This window comes from Acyrthosiphon pisum, chromosome A2, assembly GCF_005508785.2.
Source record: "Acyrthosiphon pisum isolate AL4f chromosome A2, pea_aphid_22Mar2018_4r6ur, whole genome shotgun sequence".
NCBI classification, from domain to species: Eukaryota; Metazoa; Arthropoda; class Insecta; order Hemiptera; family Aphididae; genus Acyrthosiphon; species Acyrthosiphon pisum.
The window spans coordinates 50,297,028-50,320,861 of NC_042495.1; the positions used below are offsets into that span (position 1 = coordinate 50,297,028).

The 23,834-nt window shown below is 31.9% G+C and overlaps 3 protein-coding genes across 10 annotated transcripts in view; 2 read left to right on the forward strand and 1 right to left on the reverse strand.

Annotated features, from left to right (window-relative positions):
• Window positions 1-14,039, forward strand: part of LOC100160665 (A disintegrin and metalloproteinase with thrombospondin motifs 1) — a 73,000-nt gene extending 58,961 nt beyond the window's left edge. For 2 of the 3 annotated variants that reach the window (XM_016802648.2, XM_003243018.4), the window contains exons 6-17: window positions 3,535-3,766; window positions 4,165-4,282; window positions 4,460-4,589; window positions 5,342-5,484; window positions 6,125-6,180; window positions 7,018-7,144; window positions 7,279-7,443; window positions 7,762-7,888; window positions 7,956-8,060; window positions 8,501-8,652; window positions 10,603-10,976; window positions 12,968-14,039. In XM_016802648.2, coding sequence (XP_016658137.2) covers window positions 3,535-3,766; window positions 4,165-4,282; window positions 4,460-4,589; window positions 5,342-5,484; window positions 6,125-6,180; window positions 7,018-7,144; window positions 7,279-7,443; window positions 7,762-7,888; window positions 7,956-8,060; window positions 8,501-8,652; window positions 10,603-10,976; window positions 12,968-13,158 — 1,920 coding nt within the window. In that variant the 3' untranslated portion in view covers window positions 13,159-14,039. Of the gene's footprint in view, window positions 1-3,534; window positions 3,767-4,164; window positions 4,283-4,459; window positions 4,590-5,341; window positions 5,485-5,665; window positions 5,719-6,124; window positions 6,181-7,017; window positions 7,145-7,278; window positions 7,444-7,761; window positions 7,889-7,955; window positions 8,061-8,500; window positions 8,653-10,602; window positions 10,977-12,967 lie in introns of all 3 variants that reach the window. The other variant, XM_016802649.2, reaches the window with a different exon arrangement.
• Window positions 4,365-23,814, reverse strand: LOC100161413 (transmembrane protein 14C-like). 6 transcript variants are annotated; one of them, XM_008182643.3, is made up of 4 exons: window positions 23,393-23,684; window positions 17,561-17,677; window positions 17,115-17,304; window positions 13,581-14,459 (listed from the first exon to the last, which is right to left on the reverse strand). In XM_008182643.3, the coding sequence occupies exons 1-4, from the start codon at window positions 23,418-23,420 to the stop codon at window positions 14,396-14,398; spliced, it is 399 nt and encodes a 132-aa protein (XP_008180865.1). In that variant the 5' UTR covers window positions 23,421-23,684; the 3' UTR covers window positions 13,581-14,395.
• On the forward strand, window positions 18,089-20,472 carry LOC100163457 (gamma-glutamylcysteine synthetase, putative). Its single transcript, NM_001162103.2, has 5 exons — window positions 18,089-18,360; window positions 18,451-18,640; window positions 18,706-18,899; window positions 18,958-19,072; window positions 19,949-20,472. The coding sequence occupies exons 1-5, from the start codon at window positions 18,253-18,255 to the stop codon at window positions 20,107-20,109; spliced, it is 768 nt and encodes a 255-aa protein (NP_001155575.1). The 5' UTR covers window positions 18,089-18,252; the 3' UTR covers window positions 20,110-20,472.
• Window positions 23,815-23,834: the final 20 nt, after the last annotated feature.

Below are 23,834 nucleotides of genomic sequence, written 5' to 3' on the forward strand. Positions count from 1 at the left end.
CGTTCGCTACCGCAAGATGGTCTGCCACCGGCCGGATTACCACGGTACACAGGCGCTCATATTATACGATACTATACCTATACTATATAATTTACACTTTATAGAGACTCGTGGAATACTTATTATATTAAATATATTATAATCCGTGTACCATAACGATATTAATATGGAATACAATTGTATTCCATATACAGCGACATGCTTATTAGATGACGCGTATACCTATATATACGTGCGGCTAACGCGCATATTATGATATTTGCTTATAATTTATACGCGAAAAGGCGGCAACTTCGTTATATATAATAATATATTATAATATGTATAGTTTTGTGCCATACGATGCTAGCCAACAGGCGATCGTTATTTATTTTTATTTAATGCTCGTTACTTTAAGGTTCATTATTTTGCGATTCCAAGTAAATTTTTTTATTTTATTATTATAGTTAGGCATACACCTGGCACCAACTCTATTCACAGTGTACTTTATACAGTTAAACGTATATTAATGAAAAAAATGTTTTTATCCTGCGCAGTTATTATGTATGATAATTTTTAATATATTATAATATATAACCGTTAAACCGGCATATAATGAATTTCTAAAAATTAGACAGAGGAACCGCGAAATTATGATGCACCAGTCTGCTTATCTTTATGCCTTAAATACACATCAATAAAAATTCATCTGTTGAAAATGCTTCCGTAAACTTATTTAACTTCAAAGTTAAGAATATGAATAATTTACACTAAAATAATAGTAGAATTACATTTTTTTGTTAAGTAGATATCTATATAATCTATAGTTGTATAATAATTAATAAAACTTTAAATTATATATACCCATGACCACATACCTACTGTTCTATGCTATGACCTATCTATAAATATGTTTTCAAAACAAAACTATTGACAGCTGATATGAATGTTTGTACTTTTGCAGGTGCAATAATTGTATATGGAAATAAATAATATCAAGTTTTCAGGTGTTTATTATAATATGTTTAGCTTTAGACACCTATAACAGTCTATGAATTTATACTTAATTTTCAAAGCCTAATATAAAATTAAGTTTCGATCAACAGTTTCCAAAAAAAGAATTGACAACTAACCGCAACATAAGTAATACAACCAGCTACGTATTGGAGAGCGTGAATTTTTCGCAGCTAACTTTCGTGATTCTACAAGGTTGTCCCCCATAGTCACCTAAATAATAAACATGGCAAACATTAAACAAAAACAGTGGTTTACATAAGTCCCGATCGCATCAACAATCAATATAATACCAATAACAATAATATCTATCCAATCATCATATACATATATGTGTAATGTACTATGTGTCCACTTGATGCATATTATTATACGTGATGTAGTCAATATAGGTACGTCGTACGTAAGCAAACGGAGGATTGTCGTGCTCTTTTTGTTTCTATTCCTTTTTTATTTTCGTTTCTTGACTTAAAAATTAATTTTTATCTCAATATTTGAACGAACGTTTAACGTCCGTCCGTGTTTGTTTTTTCTAACCTAAGATATATAAACTAAGATGTTTTACAAACAACACGTGTAATATGTTATATAATATAATATATACGTTCCTTCCATTACTAAAAATTCAAACAGTTTATAAATATTTAATATTACAAAGATGCATTCTAACCCTACCTTTCTCTACCCATCGGCCATCGTGTATTCGTGTATCCAGATTTTATTAACTTTTTAATTTTCACTCGGCGCCGCACAGTCTTCTTCGTTTACCGCGGCTGGTCACACGAATTCTATCCTATTTTTAATTTTTATTGTCGTTATCAGTTTACGACGCGCTTGCAATGTAAATATCATAGACCAGACGCCATTGAATAAAATTACATTATGGCCGTATTGAGAGGTACCTACCAACAAAACGTTTACACGGTGCATATAACATGACGAGTTTACTTTTGTTGTTCAGTTATGCATTTTTGTTTTTTGTTTGTCTTATGAACTGTGGAATATCGCGGGACGTGTCTATTCTGCATTGAAACCTAAATCATCGTATTATTATTATTATTATTAAGTATTATTATTTACTTTACCTTGTGCCGTTGACATCGTTCAAAACTTAATGCAAAGACTACAATAATCTATACACGCACACTATATTATGTTACCTATATTGTATTCAATGAAATTTAATTCAGAAAAGAAATCATTTATTTTTAAGAACTCAACCTATTGTTGTTTAATTGCATTGCAATGCCAGGCTTTATAAGGACACGTCATTATTATTAATATAATATATTATTCTCGTACCTACTTGAAATGCGCTTCGACGCTATTATAGTAGTTATTAAAGAAGTTATAACATTAATTCGTTAGAGCTGTACACAAACGTAATAAAATTGAATGGTCTTTTTGAATGTATAATACACGAATTGATATTAATTTTAATGAACTTCGAATATGTATTTTAAAATAGTTTGCCAAAAACCACTAGCTAGGAAACTTCATTAATATGGGATATCCATATGTTTTAATTCGCTATAAAATTTTCTGATTAAAACATGAATAGTAACATATTTTATAATCTTTAAATCGAGTTTAGATATACATTCATATACATTATACCTTACTAATATATCTTATAGATTATGAATTCCATAATATATTAATTCGTTTACATTTTTATTTACTTACACGACACGTGCATTAGATTTACATTATTATATTTTATTTAACCTATGAAATTATAATTCGATATTTCCTGATTGCGATGATATATTATACTTTGTCGAGATGTGCAACGTTAATCAGCATATACCAGTCTATTACACGTTCTCGAAGTCTTGCATATTATAATTTATATACAATCGCCGCGTCAAAAACACTGGTTTTTTTTTTAATTAAGTCATGATATACTCATATAGTCATATACTCATATCTATATTATAGTCTATCAAATATTATCGCACTTGTCAACAGTTGTAACAGCAACCCGGTAAATGTTAGGTCGTTAGATACCTAGTTAGTTTTATAGCTATCTATAGGTACAGAGATATTCTTTTACACGATCGACGTGAGGCCGTCATCGTGGCGATAAGATGTCCGCGCTAATGCTATTGCACTAAATTTTTTTATAGAGATTTGGGGCGCAAAGCGAATTTCTCGGAATCGTATAGGACGGTGCAAGGTGGGCGGGAGAAAAATATCAGCAGATACATGTTTCCACAATAAATCAATATAATATTATCGTACATATACGTGAATCTTAACAGTATAATATATAAGGTACCTATACGGTTTGTCGCACGAAAAAATGTTATAAATTATTATAGTCTATTTGTCTGTGCAGCAACCGGTTTTCGTGAACATGACAAGTCTCCTCCTAATCGTATCCGGCGCCGAAACTTGTGTTGTATTATATTATACACCATGATATATAAATAATTAACTGCAGATTGCGCTAACCCAGATTCGATCGGTCGAGTAGATTATTTGCTAAAAAATGTAATCGGGATTTTCGGTTTAATCTCACGTCCCGTTTGTTTTCAGGAAGGTACCATTGGGGATCATTTGGTGGTGAAGCCCGTGCCAGCCGTGTACAGGAGACACGTACAGTCTACCACCCCCGACGACGAGATGTTCTTGGACCAAGAGCTTCGAGACGGTGACAACGAAGTGTCCAACCAGGGTTTCCCGCTGAAGTCACAAAAGTTCGTGGCACATCACAAGCACGTAGTGTACAGAAGGAACCCCGAAACTGACCGGACGGCGGGAGATTACGGTAAGTTGACGCCCGGCACCATGGCAAGGATATACACATATTGTGTGGCAAGGGCGGGAAGTGAGATGTTTCAGTCGCGGGCGACGTGTGCTGGCACGAGCCACATGCGAGGGCAGCGTAATTCACTCTTTACACGAACCACACATACTATTTTTTGTCACGCCTCTGCGTCCATCGATTAGTGTCTGATTGTGCGGGGGATACGCCCAGCACTTTTGGGGATTTTCAGTTAACCGCCAGACACTATATAGGGATTCCCACTTTATACCACCAGCGGACGGATAAAAGTTGCTTTACAACGCTCGTCGAAAACTAAACTTTCGGTGTAGGCGTGACAAGAAAATTATTATTTATAACAGTGTTATTGTTACAACTCGAAATAATCCTTTCGTTTTCAGCGCTAATGGAACCAGACGCGTTGCCGAGGAGCAGGCGGAAAAGATCGATCACCAAGCGGGAAGCGCCGTACGCCATTTACCCGGAAATAATGGTCATCGTCGACTATGACGGTTACAGGTACGCACCGTCGTAATTCAGATTTAACGGATCCCGATTATAGTAATAAATCGTATACGATTTAACGCACGATATACCAACATACTATTATTATGGACTATGGTTTATTTATGCATAATAACTATATTATATATGGTACATTTTAATAAAAAAATACATTTTGCGATTTGTAAACAGGTTGCATGGGGGAGACAACGTACAGATTAAACGTTACTTTGTGTCCTTCTGGAACGGCGTGGACCTCAGGTACAGACTACTCAAGGGTCCAAAAATACGTATAAGCATCGCGGGCATCATAATATCACGGGTAAACAAAGTTTAAGTAATATATAGACATAAAAATAATAATAATATTTTTAACTCGATGGCGATGCTCACAATGCCGGCATGCCGACGCTCTCGTCCGTTTCGATTCCGATTTCTTCGAAAAGAGCTTTCTTTGGTTTCGGACAGTTCTCCAAGATCGAGTCCAATATGTCCGTACACATGCGTTTGCGTTTCCTATACTCTTTGGTGACCGTTTCGTATTCCTTCTTCACTTGCCCTCTATCCTTTAACGACATTACGTTACCACTTGTTTTAGACATTTGATCCAATTGCGATTTTAATTCGGATACGGTTTTTTCCATTTCGGCCACCTTGTCTTTTGCTTCCTCGGTGCTGTAGGTGCCCTGGAGTGTTTTCACTTCAATCTCGGATTCTTTGTACTTGCGCTCGACTTCACGCAGCGCCTCGTTAATTTTCATCAACTCCTCGTCAATCGACTGGATTTCATTTTGGTCTTCCACCGTCGAGTCCGGTTGCACTACACAATAAATCTTCTGCTTGCCATTCAACTTCATGAAGATCTTGTTATCCTTCACCAACTGATCGAGAGCTTTTTCCACGGCCGACTTTCCGACACCATGTCTCTGTAGATTTGAAAACACATCGTTGCTACTGAATGGTCTGTTGGCTTTGACCATGAACTCGTAAACGTTTTTCTTGTCCGATCCCATGTTTGCTGCAAAAATAAACGAATACATAAAAATAAATTTATTTATAATATGTGATTTTTAGGCGAGAGACGCCACGCCCTATTTGGAGAGGAATAGAGTCGGTAGAGACGCCATTGACTCAGCGGCTGCACTCACAGACATGGGTAAATACCTGTTCAAAGAACGAAGACTGCCAGTATACGATATCGCCGTAGCCGTCACCAAGTAAGCTGGTTCTGAATAGTCTATGAATTCATAAAAAAAACATTTAATACAAATTAGTTTTTATTTTTTATTAACATCTCGAGTAAAAATAGATTTTACTTTTACTTCGAGACCGTACAAAATGATATTTGTGTGATAATATAATATATGGGACATTATAACCGACAACCAATGCATTTAGGTACGACATGTGCAGACGTCGAAAAGGAGGCCGTTGCACAAAAGGAACGGCTGGTATGTGGTAAATAAAAATAAGAGGGGAAAAGTGCTTGGTAGTGTGATACGGGAGAATTTGTACATACTGCAAATTGCCGTCCTACGAACGGCATTACCTATACTACTTACACTAAACATCCTTCTGGGTACGATGGGGACAGAGTATGTTATTATTGTGGTACTTGACGGAGCTTCTAACGTGTGTAGATGGTAGATGATTAATACTCTATATTATTTTAGTCTATATTATAACTATATTATATAATTAAAATGTAAAAATTTTACGTGTTGGAATGATTATGTATACAAAATAATATGTTTGAACCACCACGTATTAGCGGACCGAGAGACGTTATTGAGTCCAGAGCAATGTAAATGACAATTCAGTACGGACTAAATAGCATATATACTGTTTCATTTTCAGATTAGACATGTGCAGGCGACAATACCCACACGATACATGCAACAGGGGTACCGCAGGTATGTCCCTGAAAATCCAAAACATATCAGTGCACTTGTAATTTGTTCGGCCCCCAGATATCATTTCGTTTCCCTCTCAAACAAATCGCACTTAAAAATAAACATTGTATTATTTTTTTTTTTTTTTTGGCAAACAAAGGTTACAACAATCTTGATTCATTCACTGTCTGGCACTGAAATTCTGAAATTACCTGGAAATTATGTATTTAAGGTCACCATTATATCTTCTTTTACACTGTTTTATATATACATAATACAAATTGTCACGTGTCTATTTTTAAACACTATCAGCAGAAAATGTTTTTTAGCATTTCGTGACACACACAAACACACTAGCGCGCTCGCACTCGTATACACTGGGCACGCAAATGCGTGACATGTGGTAATACTGGTGCGAAACTGGTTAGCTATAATGGTATACGCAAAGCTTTCTTTACGGTGATTTGTTTCCTGAATAATAAAAATCAAATATAAACATATATATTTGTGCGTTTTTCTAACAAATATTTTATAAGTACATGCATGTATAATGTATATTACAATATATACTAGTATACTACATAAATAAATATATTTAACCTAACCAGTGTATCTAATATTATATAGGTTTAAGGTAAAATGATTTAACAACATTACACGCTTTCCTCTCAAATGTGTTGGGTTAACAGTTATTTAGTTGCACTTCGACGGACTGTCCGCCGGTAGAAATTGCTTATTAATACTAGTAATAATTTTTTTTTCACTTTATTTGCGTTTGGGTATTGATGGATAAAAACGAAACGATTTTTTTTCCAAAAAAACATTCGCTTGTGCTAATCCCCATGTTCACATGTATAGGATTCGCGTACGTGGGAGGTGCTTGCGTAGTGAACAAACGTCTAGAGAAAGTCAATAGTGTCGCGATCATTGAGGACACCGGTGGCTTTTCCGGTATCATCGTAGCGGCGCATGAAGTCGGTCACCTGTAAGTCCAATCACCACCGTCTAGTTTAGATAACCCGCAAGACTTGTACATCGCCTTTTCTCCTTAGCAGTGGCGCACAAGTCTTGCTTCCGATCGCGATTAATGACCGTGTGTGTGTGCGCGTATTGTTATAGGTTAGGTGCGGTGCACGACGGTTCACCACCACCGACCTACCTGGGCGGACCGGGAGCGGAGAAATGTCGCTGGGAAGACGGATACATCATGAGCGATCTGCGGCACACCGAAAAAGGATTCCGGTGGTCACCGTGCAGCGTGTCGTCTTTCCATCATTTCTTAAAGTGTGTATAACATTCTGATCGATAAATGACGTGTGTGGGATATGGGTGTATGTAAATAATAATATGATGGTAGGTCAAAGACGCAAATGATCAGTAAAGCGACTTTAACGCTCCGGGAAATGCATCATTTGGAAGTGATGAAATCGTTGACCTACTGGGCACTTGCAATTGAAATTATACGTTATTGACTATATAGCTTGTGCAGATTATGAACGAATAAACATAATTATAACACATTATAACATTTAAACACATTATATACATTGACTCAATTAAAAACTTTAATAATAATAAATAATAATTTAAATTTCCGTACAGCGGTGACACGGCTACATGTCTGTTCAATTCGCCACACGAAGACGAGTCACTACCCAGGATGTTGCCAGGAAAACTGTTGACTCTGGACGCCCAGTGCAGGAAAGACCGAGGGACCAGCGCCTGTTTCGTGAGTTAACATCATGTACGCACAGTATTGAGATCGTAAAAAAAACGTTTATTTGTTTGCCTTGCAGAAAGATGATCGGGTGTGCGCTCAGCTGTTCTGCTTTGACGCTGGTTCGGGTTACTGCGTGGCGTACAGGCCCGCGGCAGAAGGATCACCTTGCGGAGATGGACAAGTGAGTACTAAAGACAGCGTTTGAATAAAAATATATTTTTTGTAACTATTCATGTCGACAATTGTATTGGCAAGGGGGGAAGCGCGTGTTTGTTTGCGAAGATCGATTGTATTGAACACAATATATTATTATTAGACCGTTTTCTGATACATATACTATGGTATATTGGTATGTATACTCATGTGTATGGCTGTAGAGTGTAGTTTATAGACTCCATAACTAATAAACCAATTAATAATTTGACGACAAATTCAGTGATAATCCATAGAAATACAATGAAAGTGTAGAGAGTAGATTGAACCACGTTCAATATGAAATGAATATTTCATAAGTACAGCGTTGCCACTGTTATTAGTTTTTGGTTGATGAATCGAAAATTCATTCGATAACTTAAAATCAACAAATTACTCATTATCGTCACTCTGTTTTATAACATGTAGCATTGCACCAACGGCAAGTGCATAACGGAACACGAGAACATAATACCGGACTTTTCGCAAAACACACCGGCCTACCTGCGCCGGTCGGGAGACGAAGGGGAAGCAACTCAAGACTGGCCGCAGTATTTGACTCCTAACGTCACGACACAGAGGTAAAATCAAAAACAAAATCGCACTGTTGCGAACAACATGTAGGTACGACGAGATCCCGGCAACAGTCGCGATGTATTATATATCGCCTTAAATCACCCTATAAACACGCACGATCGACGACGATCGTGTATATGTGTATTTACTGTTATTAGATCAGGGATGGGCAAACTTATTTAACGGAGGGCCAACAAGTAAGCCCATCCCAGGTTTAGATCGTTCGTTAGTCACGCGTGTTTATACTCGCACCGGTATCGCGGCGACAACAATATTATTATTGTTGTACATCTAATAATACCTATATAAGCACTACAGATACAGGGGCATAATATAACGTACTTTAATGTTTAAATTGATTAAGTATTTCTTGTGCATTATATTTGATTGACGGTCTCAGTTTTCACTCTCAGAAACGCAAAAACAAGTTTAAATTTTTTATTATTATTATATCAGTGTTATCAGCTAATACCTACTACGGTGCAGGTTATGTCTTTTAAAGTCGAAAACTACAAACATTTTAAACTGTTGCTAATGTAGCTACCTGTACTTCAAGTGCACAACAACATTAAATAGGGATGATAAATTTAAGTTATTAACAGGTAATAATATTAATTGTCGTCGCAACGTACCCACAGCGGTACGCACTACGCACACGCTTGTGATATATATGTTAGTAAATTTACTATATTATGCGGTGTTAATATATAAAACGCGCGTTTTGGACTAGAGCGATCCGGCATTTTAGTATACCATAAACAAGTAAAAATTCGCCAAATAATATTGTGACCCATGTGGATTTAAGACTCGTAAGTCAGAATTCACAGAGTTTGTCAAAAACGAGCGTTTGGCACATGTTTTGTACTTATGTTGTTTGTTAATGTTTGGTGTATCCTATTTGTTTGTGTACTGTAAATACTTGATATTATAACATTTTATTATTTATATATATATAATATATATACAGAGCGTGCCGCCGTATATGTCCAAAAAGCTAACACAGGGAAATGGTAATACACAACAGTGGTTCGCCCTATATAACATCATCACATCTATATATTATTATTGTAATACTAGATAATGAGTAGATTAGTAAATACTATATATACGCTCTTATATACAATATTATATTATTTTATGTATAGGTAATCTGAATTAGACATAGTCAGATGGCTTTAGATCAGGTCTTAAATTAGATGCCAGGGATGGGCAACTGGCGACATGCGTACCATTTTTATTTGGACCGTGCTACATTTTCAATGCAATACATAAGAGTTAAAAAATTTTTAGTTACCTACTTCATATAATATCGGAGAAATGTTTATCTGTGTTTAAAAACTACGTTGTTCATGTAACTTAGTTATTAATTCTTATCTGTTACTATAATTAATTACTAAATATATAAATTACTAATACATATTCTTAAATATAGTAGGTAGTAGTTTTTATTTGATTATATCAATTTTATCTTACCCATCATGTCGCACTCTCATAGTTTTGTTAAATATTATTAACGTGATTTGTATCACTTAAAAATATCAGTAAATATTTGTATTTAGCTTTCTATATAGGTACACTAGCTCACTAGATTTTAAAGTAAAAAAAATTGGCCACATAATAAATTTAAGTTGTCTATCCCTGTTACATGTATATGCAGGAGGTATATAAGATATTAAAATCTAAAATAAATTTCTTAACTACACAAAGATTAGATTTTATTAGATTAGATTTTCAAAATAAATATTATGGTTTCATAGAAAAATTTTGAATTATCATATATTATAAAATGTATGCAATAGGTATTAGAATAGTTAATAATATATTATTATAAATTTACATAAACGCTATGCTTAGCTATATACAATTATAAGACAACTATTATTTATATGTATACTATAATATAGGGATCGCTAAACATATTAAATTTAATATTACCAAATTTGGCGGCGTTTTAGGTCCGTGTGGAATGACTATTGGAGGACAACCCAAAAGACTATTGCCACCACCACCAGTACTAGTAACAACTTGCACCCCCGACCGCAAAACTTGTACGCTCCGAACCCTTACCAACAACCTCCACAGGTAACCACGACTAACGGTGACGCTCATGACGCGCGAATACCGACATACAAACAACTACTACTACAACAACAACAACAACAACAACAACAACAACAACAAATTAAACAACAACCACTAGGTAACGGCGATAAAAACGAAGACCCGTTGGCCGCGTTGCTTAAAAACAAATACTACCACTCGGGGCCGCAAGAGTTGAAAACCGTCGATCGACCTCAGTCGCCCAAGAGTAATGGCGGCGGTCCGTACGGTAAGTGATCGAGTTTGCGTGAAAGCGCTGCAAAATACGGGGGGGAAACCGCACACACATCACATTCGATCACATCATCATAATTTTATTATTATTTATCATTGCGTATACAAAAAATAATAATAATAATAATTTATTGGCTGGAACGAAAAACCACTTCACACTATATCTTTACGCCGATGATCTTCATATAATATATCACACTTGAGTACCTATATATTATATTATAACACAATATAACATTATAACAGAACGCTGCACGGACGACAACTGCGTATAAAAAATATATATTTGCGTCGTGATAATGTGCATGTGTATATCATTGTACCTATGTACGCAACATTGTATAATAGAATACACTTTGTATACGTATGCATGTACATATAATATTATTATCATTATTTATTATATATTAATAATATTATACACAGCTACAGGGTGGTCTGGGTTCCGCGTTACAAAAACATGTTCGGGCGGATATGTGCGATATATTCCACTAGCTCGGTGTACACTGACTCCGAAATCTACCCTTACAGGTATCTGTAGCGCGAGACACGGATGATCCTAAATGACGATATATTTATACGCGCAACAGTTGTATAGAGGTATACTCAACAAAGTCCATATTTCGTCAACGACATTTTTAAGCAATGCTCTACACATAACCGCTTGCACGGTGGCAACCATTATCATCATCACAGCCGCCGCCGTGCCGATACGCTAAACGCCTATGTATACATTATTATTTATTATAAATATTCGCCTACTGTTAATGCAACACGAGTCACGAGGCGTTGATTTTTCTCTTGACCTTATAATATATATATAGACGCAATCGTTTTCTCGGCCGACCAATCCTCGGACTATTGATAAGAAAAAAATTAATTAATTATTATGCCGACGGTGTATAAAAATTAGGTACCAAGGAAACGTGGTTTCTATATAATATGTATTATAAAAAAATTGCACTTTATGCCGTTGCTAACCAAAGCAAATTACATACGTAATATTACACCGAACGTAAAATAACCAAAGCAAATTACATTAAAACAACTGCTTGTGAAGTACTCGCTGAATAACACTCGCTTCTTGCACTCATTCTAACCGCTGTGATGATGACGATGTCATTATTATTAATTGTGATCATCGTCCAACAACACGCCTGTGCAGTGCCAATTACCAGAAGCTGGTACAATCTCGCATACATCATTAACAGCTAGCTTATAGTTTAATATTATACTAAGCAATTATTATATAATATAACATATACATTAATATTTATTATTATAACATCGCTAAATTTTATAACATACAGGGCGATTATTTAAGAACATAGAACCTAAACCGTCCCGGTTAATTTTTGTTTAGATTTGAAAGGGAAAATTATATTTTATAAATAGTTACTAAAAATAATAAGTAGTCAGCCAACAGATGCCTACTTAACAGTTAACAGCCAACTTTTAAACAAAATTTTAGCAAAATCTAGCTGAGAACGAATTTATTGAAAAATCGCCCTGCGTTATCTTCACGTCTTCATCATACATAAAATATTAAAATATGATGGCACGGTCAGGGTATTTACTTATAAAAACATGAGTTGAAACATAGGTACAGTGATTCTTTTGATAGTACACACACCAACTCTTGTTAGATCGAAAAATATGGATGATTTTGGAGATATTCTTTTTACATACCAACCTAATTTGAAATCATTACAAAATAATACAAAAAGAAAAAAAAAATATTTTTACTATAAATTTGAACAGTATACAAAAATCACTTTATATTTCAAAGCAGAACATTTTTCAAAGAATTTAAATTTATAAAAAAATTGTATTTAAACTCAGACAACGAAAGTATAGTGATTGGTTCAAAACGTCAACAGTTTTTCGAGTAAACGAGCGTTGGTAACCTATAAAAGAATTGCCTTGTGTGCTATGATTATTTGAAAATACATAATACGAATTTTTCGTTTGCCGTTTCTTCCACAGCTGACGAGTGCGTGGACCGAGCAGGAGCCATGGACATGCTGGGAGCCGTGTCCTGTTACGACTACCTAACTAGGTACGGCATGGGACACTGTTCGAACCCGTACATCCGGGAAAACTGTTGCGCCGCCGTCAAGTACGTGTGCAACGGTGGCGGCCTGTCGCGACAACTGCAATTGCAACAGTTCGGCTGAGTCATCAAGTGCAACACGTGACGTGCAGATGCAGTCTTATGCAGTTTACCCGTTCCCGTCCCACCAGCCAGCCAACCCGCCCGCACGTACCTATCGTCAAGTTTTATGATATATATATATACGTATTATATATAGAGAAAAACAGAAAAAAAAACCATATACAATCTCTGTGAGATCAATCTATTATTAATATTATTATTATTTATGCCTCGTTATACATACACATTTTATATTATATTGTTTTTGAAAAAAAATATTTGTTTAAAAAAAAAATTAAACAAAAACCACTTATAAGTTATAACTCCAACGTTGTGTCGTGGACCTATGCGCGGATCATAACCGCAGTCAAACAATATACATCACACACACACTAGAATACGATATTATTATTTATTGCTACCATATTATGTGTACAGTTTTTCTGTTTTATTTTTATCATTATTTATTAGTTGTGGTGTGACTCAACGACAAACAATTAATCTTTATGAAAACCCTATACATTGTCCACATAATATACTCATTCTCGATTGGGAGATATTTTTATTGTGATAAGCCGCCCTATATGATAAGTTCATAATGATATTATAATATAACAACATTATGTATTACGTTCTCGTGTTTTGGAATCTTTTTTTATCCGATTCAAATAATATTGTTCCTCGACAACTCTAGGATAAAACTGGACTGAAAAAGATTTCGAAACTACGACATTTATGTGATTCAAAACTTATTTTTGTTTATTTTTATTTGTAATTATTGAGTGGGCAAATACAACTTTTCTGCCTATGATATTTTATTTTAACTAATTAAGATGTTGTTTAGTCTAAGTATTTTAAGTGACAGAAATGTACATACAAAAAATATATGATAAATAAGTTAAACAAGTGTTTTAGTTTTTTTTTTGTTTTTATTTTGATACAAATCATTAAAAAAAAAAATATTTATATAAAGCGTAATCATAAATAATGGTAAAATTGACCCAAACCACCAAAAATTATAATTAAATTATTATTTAAATTTAAACTATTCTAATTTTATATTAAGCAGTATTGACTAAGAGCTGTATACACAATCCTGGAGATAAGAACTAAAGGGCAAATGCAAATATGCAATGATTTTCAAACATTTGCATGATTGCCCTCTAATAATTCTTTTGGCTCGTTATTTTGCTCTTGTATAACATTTTGAACTGATAGTGATGGTTGTTGTAGTACTTCAGTATTTTCTCCAGGATTGTCTATTCGTTTTTTGCCGACCAAACAATAACTTGTCTAGCACCCAATCTGATCACCATGGCCAAACTAAATAATAATAAATAATCAAACATGAATATATATAGCATAATATAGGATTATATAAGTTTATAAGTATTTTATAACTTAAGCAAAATAGGTAGCTGTACAAATTGTTAGGTTGGAGAAATATTTTAAAAGATTATTTTAATCATATAAAACTATTAACTATATTATGATATACTTTCTGAATCATATAAGTACAGAAAACAATAACTATGCAATAAAACATCACTATAAGTGCAATAACATATATTTGTTTATAGTGTTACAGTTTAAGCTTTCAGTCAGATATATTATTTCAATGCTATTTTTACAAGTGTTACCTTAAGCCATAGTATCATTTCATTATAAGCAAATAAAAGCAAATTGTGAGGCCCTCAAATAATCTTTAAAAATACTAATTGAATCCCTTATTTTATTTTTATTTTTTGGTTTTAAATGGGTGTTCTTACTTAATACTTTAAAAATATTCTAATATTTCTATCATCTTGCATCTATACAGCTTATAAAAAGGTACTATTGAACTATCAATTTTGAATTTATAAATTCTTTCATTAGCTATGGCCTTGGTCATAGACAAATGTGATTGGACCATTTTAAATACTCAGAAGTATATATATATCTTATTAGTCATTGTTACTTAATATTTATTTAAGTAGATATATCAGTTAGTTTGATAAAAAAAAGATTAAGTAATATGCTAAAAATAATAAATTTTCAAGTGTTAATGACCCCATAGCGTAAAATTAAATTAAATTAAAATATAATAATTAAATGTCTAAAACTAATACTTAACTACCTAGTTATTTTATATCAATGCACTCTGTCAGGTATAAACATTTCATATTCACATTATAACTACATGAACTATTTTTTGACTGCAATCATTTACAGTATATTTCAAATATAAAATAATAATATTGCACAAAAATAACTTGATATGAGAAAAAGATAAATTCTATTTAATTTGTATATTCTATATTTCTATTCTATTTATTCTTATAAAATATATATAATTTTATATTATAATGATATTATTATGATATACTTCTAAACAAAATAATAAAGTATACACAACCAAATTGAATTGTAATAAGACTTAAACAGCTTCAAATATTAAATTTTGTTCTGATGTTTTCCAAAGAGACTACTAGTCAGTAGTAAACTTTTAACCAAAATTGTTATTTTATGAGTAAATATCAAATTTTGTTATAATTTCAACTCATAAAATGTTTAAAAAAATGAGTACGGTCATAAGCGAAACTTGATTTTTTAATTCAAGTAAGAAAAACTTATAAGGAATATTTAGTTACAAAATAATTTATGATTTTAACGACTCATCAAAATTTTAACTTTAAATTCCTATTAAATTGTCAAGCTTTTTTTATCTAACAACATTTTTTATCAACATGCATGGGAAAAAAACCAAAAATTCAAACAATTTCAAATATCTATAAATACCTAACACAAAAAGAACCAAAATTATACTACGTGTAGATAATGCTAATTTAAATATTTAGTGAAACTGTTAAGTTTCTAAGTCAAGGGGATTGCAAATAGACAGTTTTTAAGGGGTTCAAAATAGGCTATCTATTTTAAATTGTATGCATACGTGTCTTGTAAATGTGTGCGTAGTAAGTACCTATCATTAGTGTGTGTGACTGTGTGTAAAAGAAATAGCAGATACACAGTTTCTCTGAGAAATTAATTTCAGAACTCCTGTAAACTATTATGTTTAGTATTATTTTTTTTTATAACTGTTAACATTTTTTCATTATTTATAACAATAATAAATCTGTTTAATAAAAACATATTAAAGAAAATGAATGAGCATAATAGGTATAACCTTTAAGAGGATGTAGAACAAATTAGTCGCAAAGTACACATAAACACAACTTAGGTAATAGAGGATCAAAGTTTAAGGACATAACATTGAAAGAACATTTTAAATAAAAGTTTAACAAACACACCAATATTCCTGACCTCTGAAGTCCATGATTAACTTAAGTTAATGATGCTGACAAGAATATCATCTTGATATCACGAAAAAACAGAAGGAAGAACCATTAGTAACCTTTACAATCTTTTAAATGGATTAACTCATGCTACTCTTAGTGGCGTTTCTACGGGTGGGAGGCATATCCCCCCCCCCCGAGAAAAATCATAGATACACTACTGATGCTACTAACATTATTAAAGATTTGAAATTTCGAGAATCCACAAGAGCAACAAGGCTTCAAAATCACTTAAACGTTCTTCTTTAAAAATCTAACAGAATACAAAGATTGATTATTAACTGAATTTCAAATGAAGTGAATAAATTACCTACAGTCTTTCATCTTACATTAGATCAATTTATACCTATCCAGCTAATATCATTAGTCTAATATCTAAACTAAATAACTATACCTACTTACTTATGTAACTATGTCACTTGTTTTTATTATATTCTAATTTTTTTTTATTCTTTTTTGTTTATATATACCATATATCTAAGTTTTGCTATAGGTAAAAATTACTTATAATAACTCATATTGTGTGTTATATTTCATTATATTTACTAAAAGGGTATCTACCCATTGATTTAAATAAATAAACAAATAATCATGTATTTTAATAAATCAAATATGATATAAATTTTTCAAATATTTTAAAATGTACCTTAAAGCTGCCAGTATACCAGCTGGCATGACTTTTCCGCTATTAAGATAACGAACACCCATTATTCCTCCTAGAACTGCACTTGTACCCAATGAAAGGGCCAAGTTATTGGGGTTTTTTGTTGTTTGATATGCACCATATCCAAGTAGAGAGCCAAACAACAAACCTGCCGACAGACTTGGAATACTTGCTAAAAACAAAAATATCAAATCAAGTTTAATGTTCAAATAATCGCACACGATTGGAAATGATTGAATAACTCAAAACTTTAACTAGAAAAACAATACCTCTTTATACGTCATAGATGTACATGTTCAAACGCTAAAAAATTGGAAATATTTTTTTAATCTTTATAGTTTTGAGCCACCGTCTAGGTAGTTGAACCGTGTTTATCACACAAAAATATATTGTGTTTATATCAGGGAAATAATAATTTATAGTCATACCTGCTTTTGCGTAGCCGATGATGCCTCCGGCTGCCACCGTTGCGGCGTACGCAAATCCAATGTAATCAACGGGCATGGTGAACGGAACGCCGGTCGTGTGGTACGGTGGCGATAAATCTTCAGATAAAAAACTGATTATTTTTATGTATGGAATAAACACATGCACGGATAACGACTACGTAACAAGTTTTTATTTAGGTACCTACCTAACCCACTCGTAGACGTTTATTGTTTATCCGTACTGTAATCTTATCGTCGGCAGTAATATTATTTTTACTTATTGGGTACTATAATTAATTGCTGCTTAAAGTTGCGTGTTTTCCGCATGTACTATGTATAATAATATGTATTATGATAATGAGGCTATGAGCGATTGGCGACGTCAATTTGCCATGTAAAAAATAATAATGGCCATGTGATATCGTGTGCGCAGGTACATACAACAGTTGTATTCCCGCGGATGACCTTGGAATTGATAACAGAAATTGTGCTACCTATATAGGACGTTTGGATAATCATTTCCTTTTTACTTCGACTGTGTGTGGCGTGCATGCACGACCTAGGTACGAATTTGTACGTTTTGCTCAAATAACAGTCTCAACGTTTTCGTAATTTGTTTAGAAAATCGATTTTTACTACATTATACATACGTTGTAGCAAGTGTGTTATAAACTATCAACAGTGATTTTACAATGCCATACGATATTCCGAAAACTGTTTCAAAAATTTATATTCATACTGGAAATGTGTTGAATGCTAATGAATTGACACAAAAAGCAGGTCAAAATGCAACTGAAGAGGTAACAATAATTATTAAATTTTTATTTGGATTCCTAAATTATATTACATATTATTTAACTCGTTGCATCTACCTACCTATATGATTTTAGGTTGTTGAATGTTTAAGCATTTGTCTGTCAAAGTATCCATCACCATTTGCATTGAACGAAAAAACTGTACATTTAAAATGTGATGAGTGCTACAATAATGACAATGAAGAAGATTTAGCTCTCAAAACAAGCGTCAAGATTTTTCTTACCACAAACGAGGTGGATGTTTTGGAAGATTCGTTAAAAAATCGTATGATACTAATTAATTATTTACTATTGTGTATTTTATGTAATAGGATTAATCTATTGTTTTAGTTTTTAAAGAATTGAATGAAGAAGTTGTAGATTCTGTAATTTTAGCATTTAATCATGGTAAAGATACCTTGTTAGCAGATTTGTTAACTCTGTGGTCTATACTTGAAGGATATGTTAACAAACAAAAAATCACGCGTATCGGTGTGAGTGACATTGACACAGATCTGTTCATTTCTCTGTACAATAACTCAATTGTAAGTTCAGTCTATTCTATTTTGTACATTGAATATTAATTATTTGTTTTGATCTTAGATTAAACCAACAATTGTTCAAATTAATTTGAACTCTTGTTGTGTTGTACCAGAAGCTCTTCAAGAGTTTACTAAAGATAATGAAATACAGTTATTGACACACAGTGATTCAAAAGGTATTTTTAAGTGTACCTTAATATTAATACTATACATAATTAACAACATTGTGTTGAATTAATAATTCAGTACCTGTCCTTATTTGCAATGTAATGCATATAAGTAGATAGAATCTATGAAGAAGTTTTCATATTTTTAAATTATTGCCAAAATGTTATTAGAACAATATTTTAATGTTTCTGGAATATTTTATTATTTTCAAATACTGTGTAGTCATAAGTACTTTCAGAGTTTAATATGAAAATTATATTATAATATAAGAAGTAGCTGGTTTAAGTTTTTTATTTTTTTATTGAATACATAGGTACAAATAACAAATATTATCCTATTAAACATCTGTATCACTATTTTCAATATATTTTTACAGTATATTATAAGTCTACCTATTATTTACTGATTATTGCTGAAATAATATAGAAGAAACATTTTAATTCCGGTTATTATACAATTTTACTCTACTGGTTATAGCAAAAATGTCTTATCATTTGAACACATAAAAATATTCAAACAATATGCAACATTCTTTGAAATAGTCATTAAAGATTTTTTTAACTACCTAATTAAATAGGTATGCATAAGTATCTAAAATAAAAAAGAAACTTAAAATATTCTATGCAAAATAAAATGTATTTTGAGTCTATGATAAAATAAATAAAATGGCCATCAAAATTTTACCTGATTAACCTGATTTTTCTATTAATGTTTTTAAAATCTGAAGTATTATATTGATCTCTTTATCTTACTTTGTTTGTTATGACTAGTTTTTAATTTGTTTATTATTTATTATACTATTGCAAATCTCACTTTATTTTTCTACAGGTATTAATATATTTGTTTATATATGAATATAATACATATTTATTTTTTTTTTTTAGAAATTTTACCCCAATCGTGCTTAGCTGAAGTTTTTGGAGACCAAACTGAACTAAAACAAAAAATTCCTAAACTTGAATGGATGATAAGATACCTAACTCATGTTAAGTGTAGAGGAGTCTTAGCAAGTAAAGGATATATTGTATGTCTTAAAAGATCATAGAATCAATCCACGACATGTCTAAAAGGCAAATTAAGATGTATACACACCTTTTTTTATTATTATTTATGAATTTTATACTTTTTTCTTCGAACAAACTAAAATTGTTACTAAACAAACTTAAATAAATTGTTATCATAATATTTTTATACTCTTGTGAAGGCATTTTAAGTCTATAACTTATACAAATATTTGTAACCTTGTTGAAATTGTGATAGTTACATATTTTTATAAATTATATAACTATCCTAAGTATTAATAAACTTAACATAAAAGTGAATAAATAATTATTTAATTTTATACTTAATATATTAACACAGAATTAATATTGCGTATTTTGATTACAAATAAAGCGCTAATTAGGTATTATTGTAGAATATTACTTCATTGAAATTGTTCCAAATTGTTTTCAGTTAAACACACAAATGTTTTTTATTGAATTAATTTGATATTGACCAGATACTATTATGCACAAAGATATAATTATTAAAGTGATAATTTTTGTAATTTTTTTTATTTAATCAATTATCTTTACATTAATTAAAAACATTGAAATGAAAATATTTAATTGATTTTTTAATTCAAATTCTTTCTCAAGGTTACGCATAGAATTAATTTTGCTCGAATAACTGAAAAATGCCTTTATAAAATTAAAGTTTAAATATTTATTATTGTTACTTTCACAAAAATGCTTACTTGTGTGATAATATCTCAACTTAATAGTGTTGGCACTTTGTATGTATTTTGGTCAATAATAATACAAACCACATAGTATAACCTTAATTTTTATTTGACCAAAATATTATACATTTTTATATACCTGTAGCCTATACGTATTTAATAATATAAAATATATTTTTTAGGGAACTCATAAGATATAATGTATCATGAAAGAAATATTTTAGTTATTAATATAACTTAAATTAAAAAATATGGTTTATACCATGATAATTTAAGATCAATAACATAATACAATATGTTGAATACCTACATTGTTGGATTTGTTGAATTAATAAAATTTTAGACACCGTTTAAACATAAGTGAATTAATTTGTATAAATTGTTATAATACATTTATAGTTGTCTGTTCTATGTTTTACCAATATATTAAATATATGGGTAGTATGGCAATTTTTTATGCAGCATTTGCATACAATCTTCCGTGACGCCACCATTAAGTATGGCATATTGGATTGCGATTTGCGGTACATATACTTATTGCATTTTTTGAACTTGTCTTTTTAATAAGCAGACATCATACAATTGTATTAGTATAATTGATTAATAAATATGCCTTACCTACATATTAATGGTTAGCTGTTTATAAATGGGAAGACATTCTATAATGTTAAATAAAATAAATTTAGCTACTATACTCTCATATAAGATTAAGCTCAAGCACCAACCAATTTTAGTCTGATTCAGTCGGTTCACACTTCTCGATAAATTGGGTTTTGTTGTCAGTGGCCAAAAAATTGCTTTACCATATTTATCTTAGCAAAATACAAGCTAAATGGTTGTTGAAATAATAAACTTGGCATGCACCGTGCATTAGCCACGCCTACTGATACCAGTGGCGTATTCAAGGGGGAACATGGGGATCAGGTCCCCTCCCACCATTAGCTTAGGAGCAGATAATCTTCCATATTGTGTTTGATGTGAATTTTGAATCAATTCAAATTTTATTCATTGTTCCTTATTATTAAATATTTTACTAATTAAGTAAAAAGTTTTGAGAGGGTGGGGGATTTTTCCAATTTTCCCCTCCCATTTAGCTAAGTTGTTTTATTTTTTTGTCTACACATGTCTACACCACAGATTGATACCAACATGTGCAGAATCCTACCACGTGAGGTCAGGGGCGTCATTTGGGGGGGGGGGGGGGCAGGGTGTGCAATGGCACCACTAACTTAAAAAATGTTAACAATTGGCCTGCCATTAATACTCCAATGCGCCGTCATAATTAACTTATACATGTTTTCATATATAGGTAATATAAAATATATATATTTTAAGTTTTTGTATATGTACAGTAATGACATTAGCTGGTTGCTTTAACTGCTTATAACCTTTTAATTCTTTGAATTGCTAGCTATTTAAAAGTTGCATTAGTCGTCATGAGTTTCAATTAGAATTATAAAAGGGAAGGAAAGAATGTTTACATAGGTTTGCATAGGTTTCCTACATTTATATATATATAAATATATATTTTTTTTAATGGCCTGGTGAAATGTCAAAATTGGCCTGCCTAAAAGTTTGCACACCCAGAAAATAAACTGAAATGACGCCCCTGCGTGAGGTAGGTATATCAAATAGATCATAAACAGAAGAGTATTTCAGAATAATAATAAATAACAACCAATGACCTTAGGTACATGCAAAAAAAACATATTTTTCCATGAAGAAATATCTAATAAAATACGTTATAAGTTGTAGATCATAGACTTTACACTAGGTAATTTATGTAAATCAAAACTACATAATTATATAAATTGAAAATAGAACCATTAGAACCCAACTTCATTATTTTTTTATTATGAACATTTCTAAAGATTAGTTACCTAAATGTACCTATATACGTTAAACTAAACATTTAATGATGATGTTAATAGCATCAATAACAAAAAAATAGTTAAATATTTAAAATCTTATTTAGTGGCCTAATGCTAAAATAAAAAAAAACGTATTATTTTTAGAGCTGTTGGGTTTTAAGGAAAGCAGACAATTTTTTTAAATATTTTTTAAACTAACCTAGCTACAATTTTAATCTCACTGCACATACTATGGGAACGTTCAATATTGGTTTCTATGTGTAGAATGTAAATATTATATTACTTAAGAGGACATTACACCGACATTTGTTGTCTTTGTCTAACAATTGCGTAAAATAGCAAATTGTATGCTTAGCGGATAATGTTTCAGATTATGTTACGCACTTGTAAAACAGAGACGACCAATGTTGGCGTAAAGTCCTCTTAAATGCTTTTACATTAAATAGATATCAATTTGAATTAATATTAAAAATATTATTGTCACTTCAAAGTTGTGTGGAAGGCAGATATTAAATCCTGATGAAAATTAATTTGAACTTTTAAAAGTAAATAGACAATTTAAATAGTTATTAGAAATATAACTAAGGACAATACACATTACTTAACAAACAACTAGTCGTCAACTATTATTGTATTTAATAATCATACTATAAAAACCGTACATGTTGCTCGATATATACTAATTTTTACATCTTAATACCTACTTAAGTATTGAGGATGAAATGGGTACTTACTTCTGAGTGTGTTTTCACTTGAGTGCATTCATAATGGGAAATTAGTTGAATAAACGACTTCAGCAATAGACGATTACTTTAAATCTTTTGTTGTACACAGTAGACAAAAATTAAAAACCTAGTTTTAAAAATTACCAAGACAAATTACAATCAAAATTCTTAATTCACAACTGTTGTCTGATGTATTAATTTTGCGAACATTTAAAAGTACGACATTACATGGGAGTTGCGTTTTATAAGTCGATATAGTTAGAGAGGACGGACGAACTTCGAATAGTCTTACGAAAGATCAGATCAGATAATATTGTTCTATGATATTACCAATGGGCTTATTATCATAAATCCCGGTTTTGGCGCGATAAATACAAAACAAAAATGGTTGCCATGTTTCCCTGTGCTCCGAATGGGAATCGGTCCGCGGTCGCTGTCCACTGATAATAAA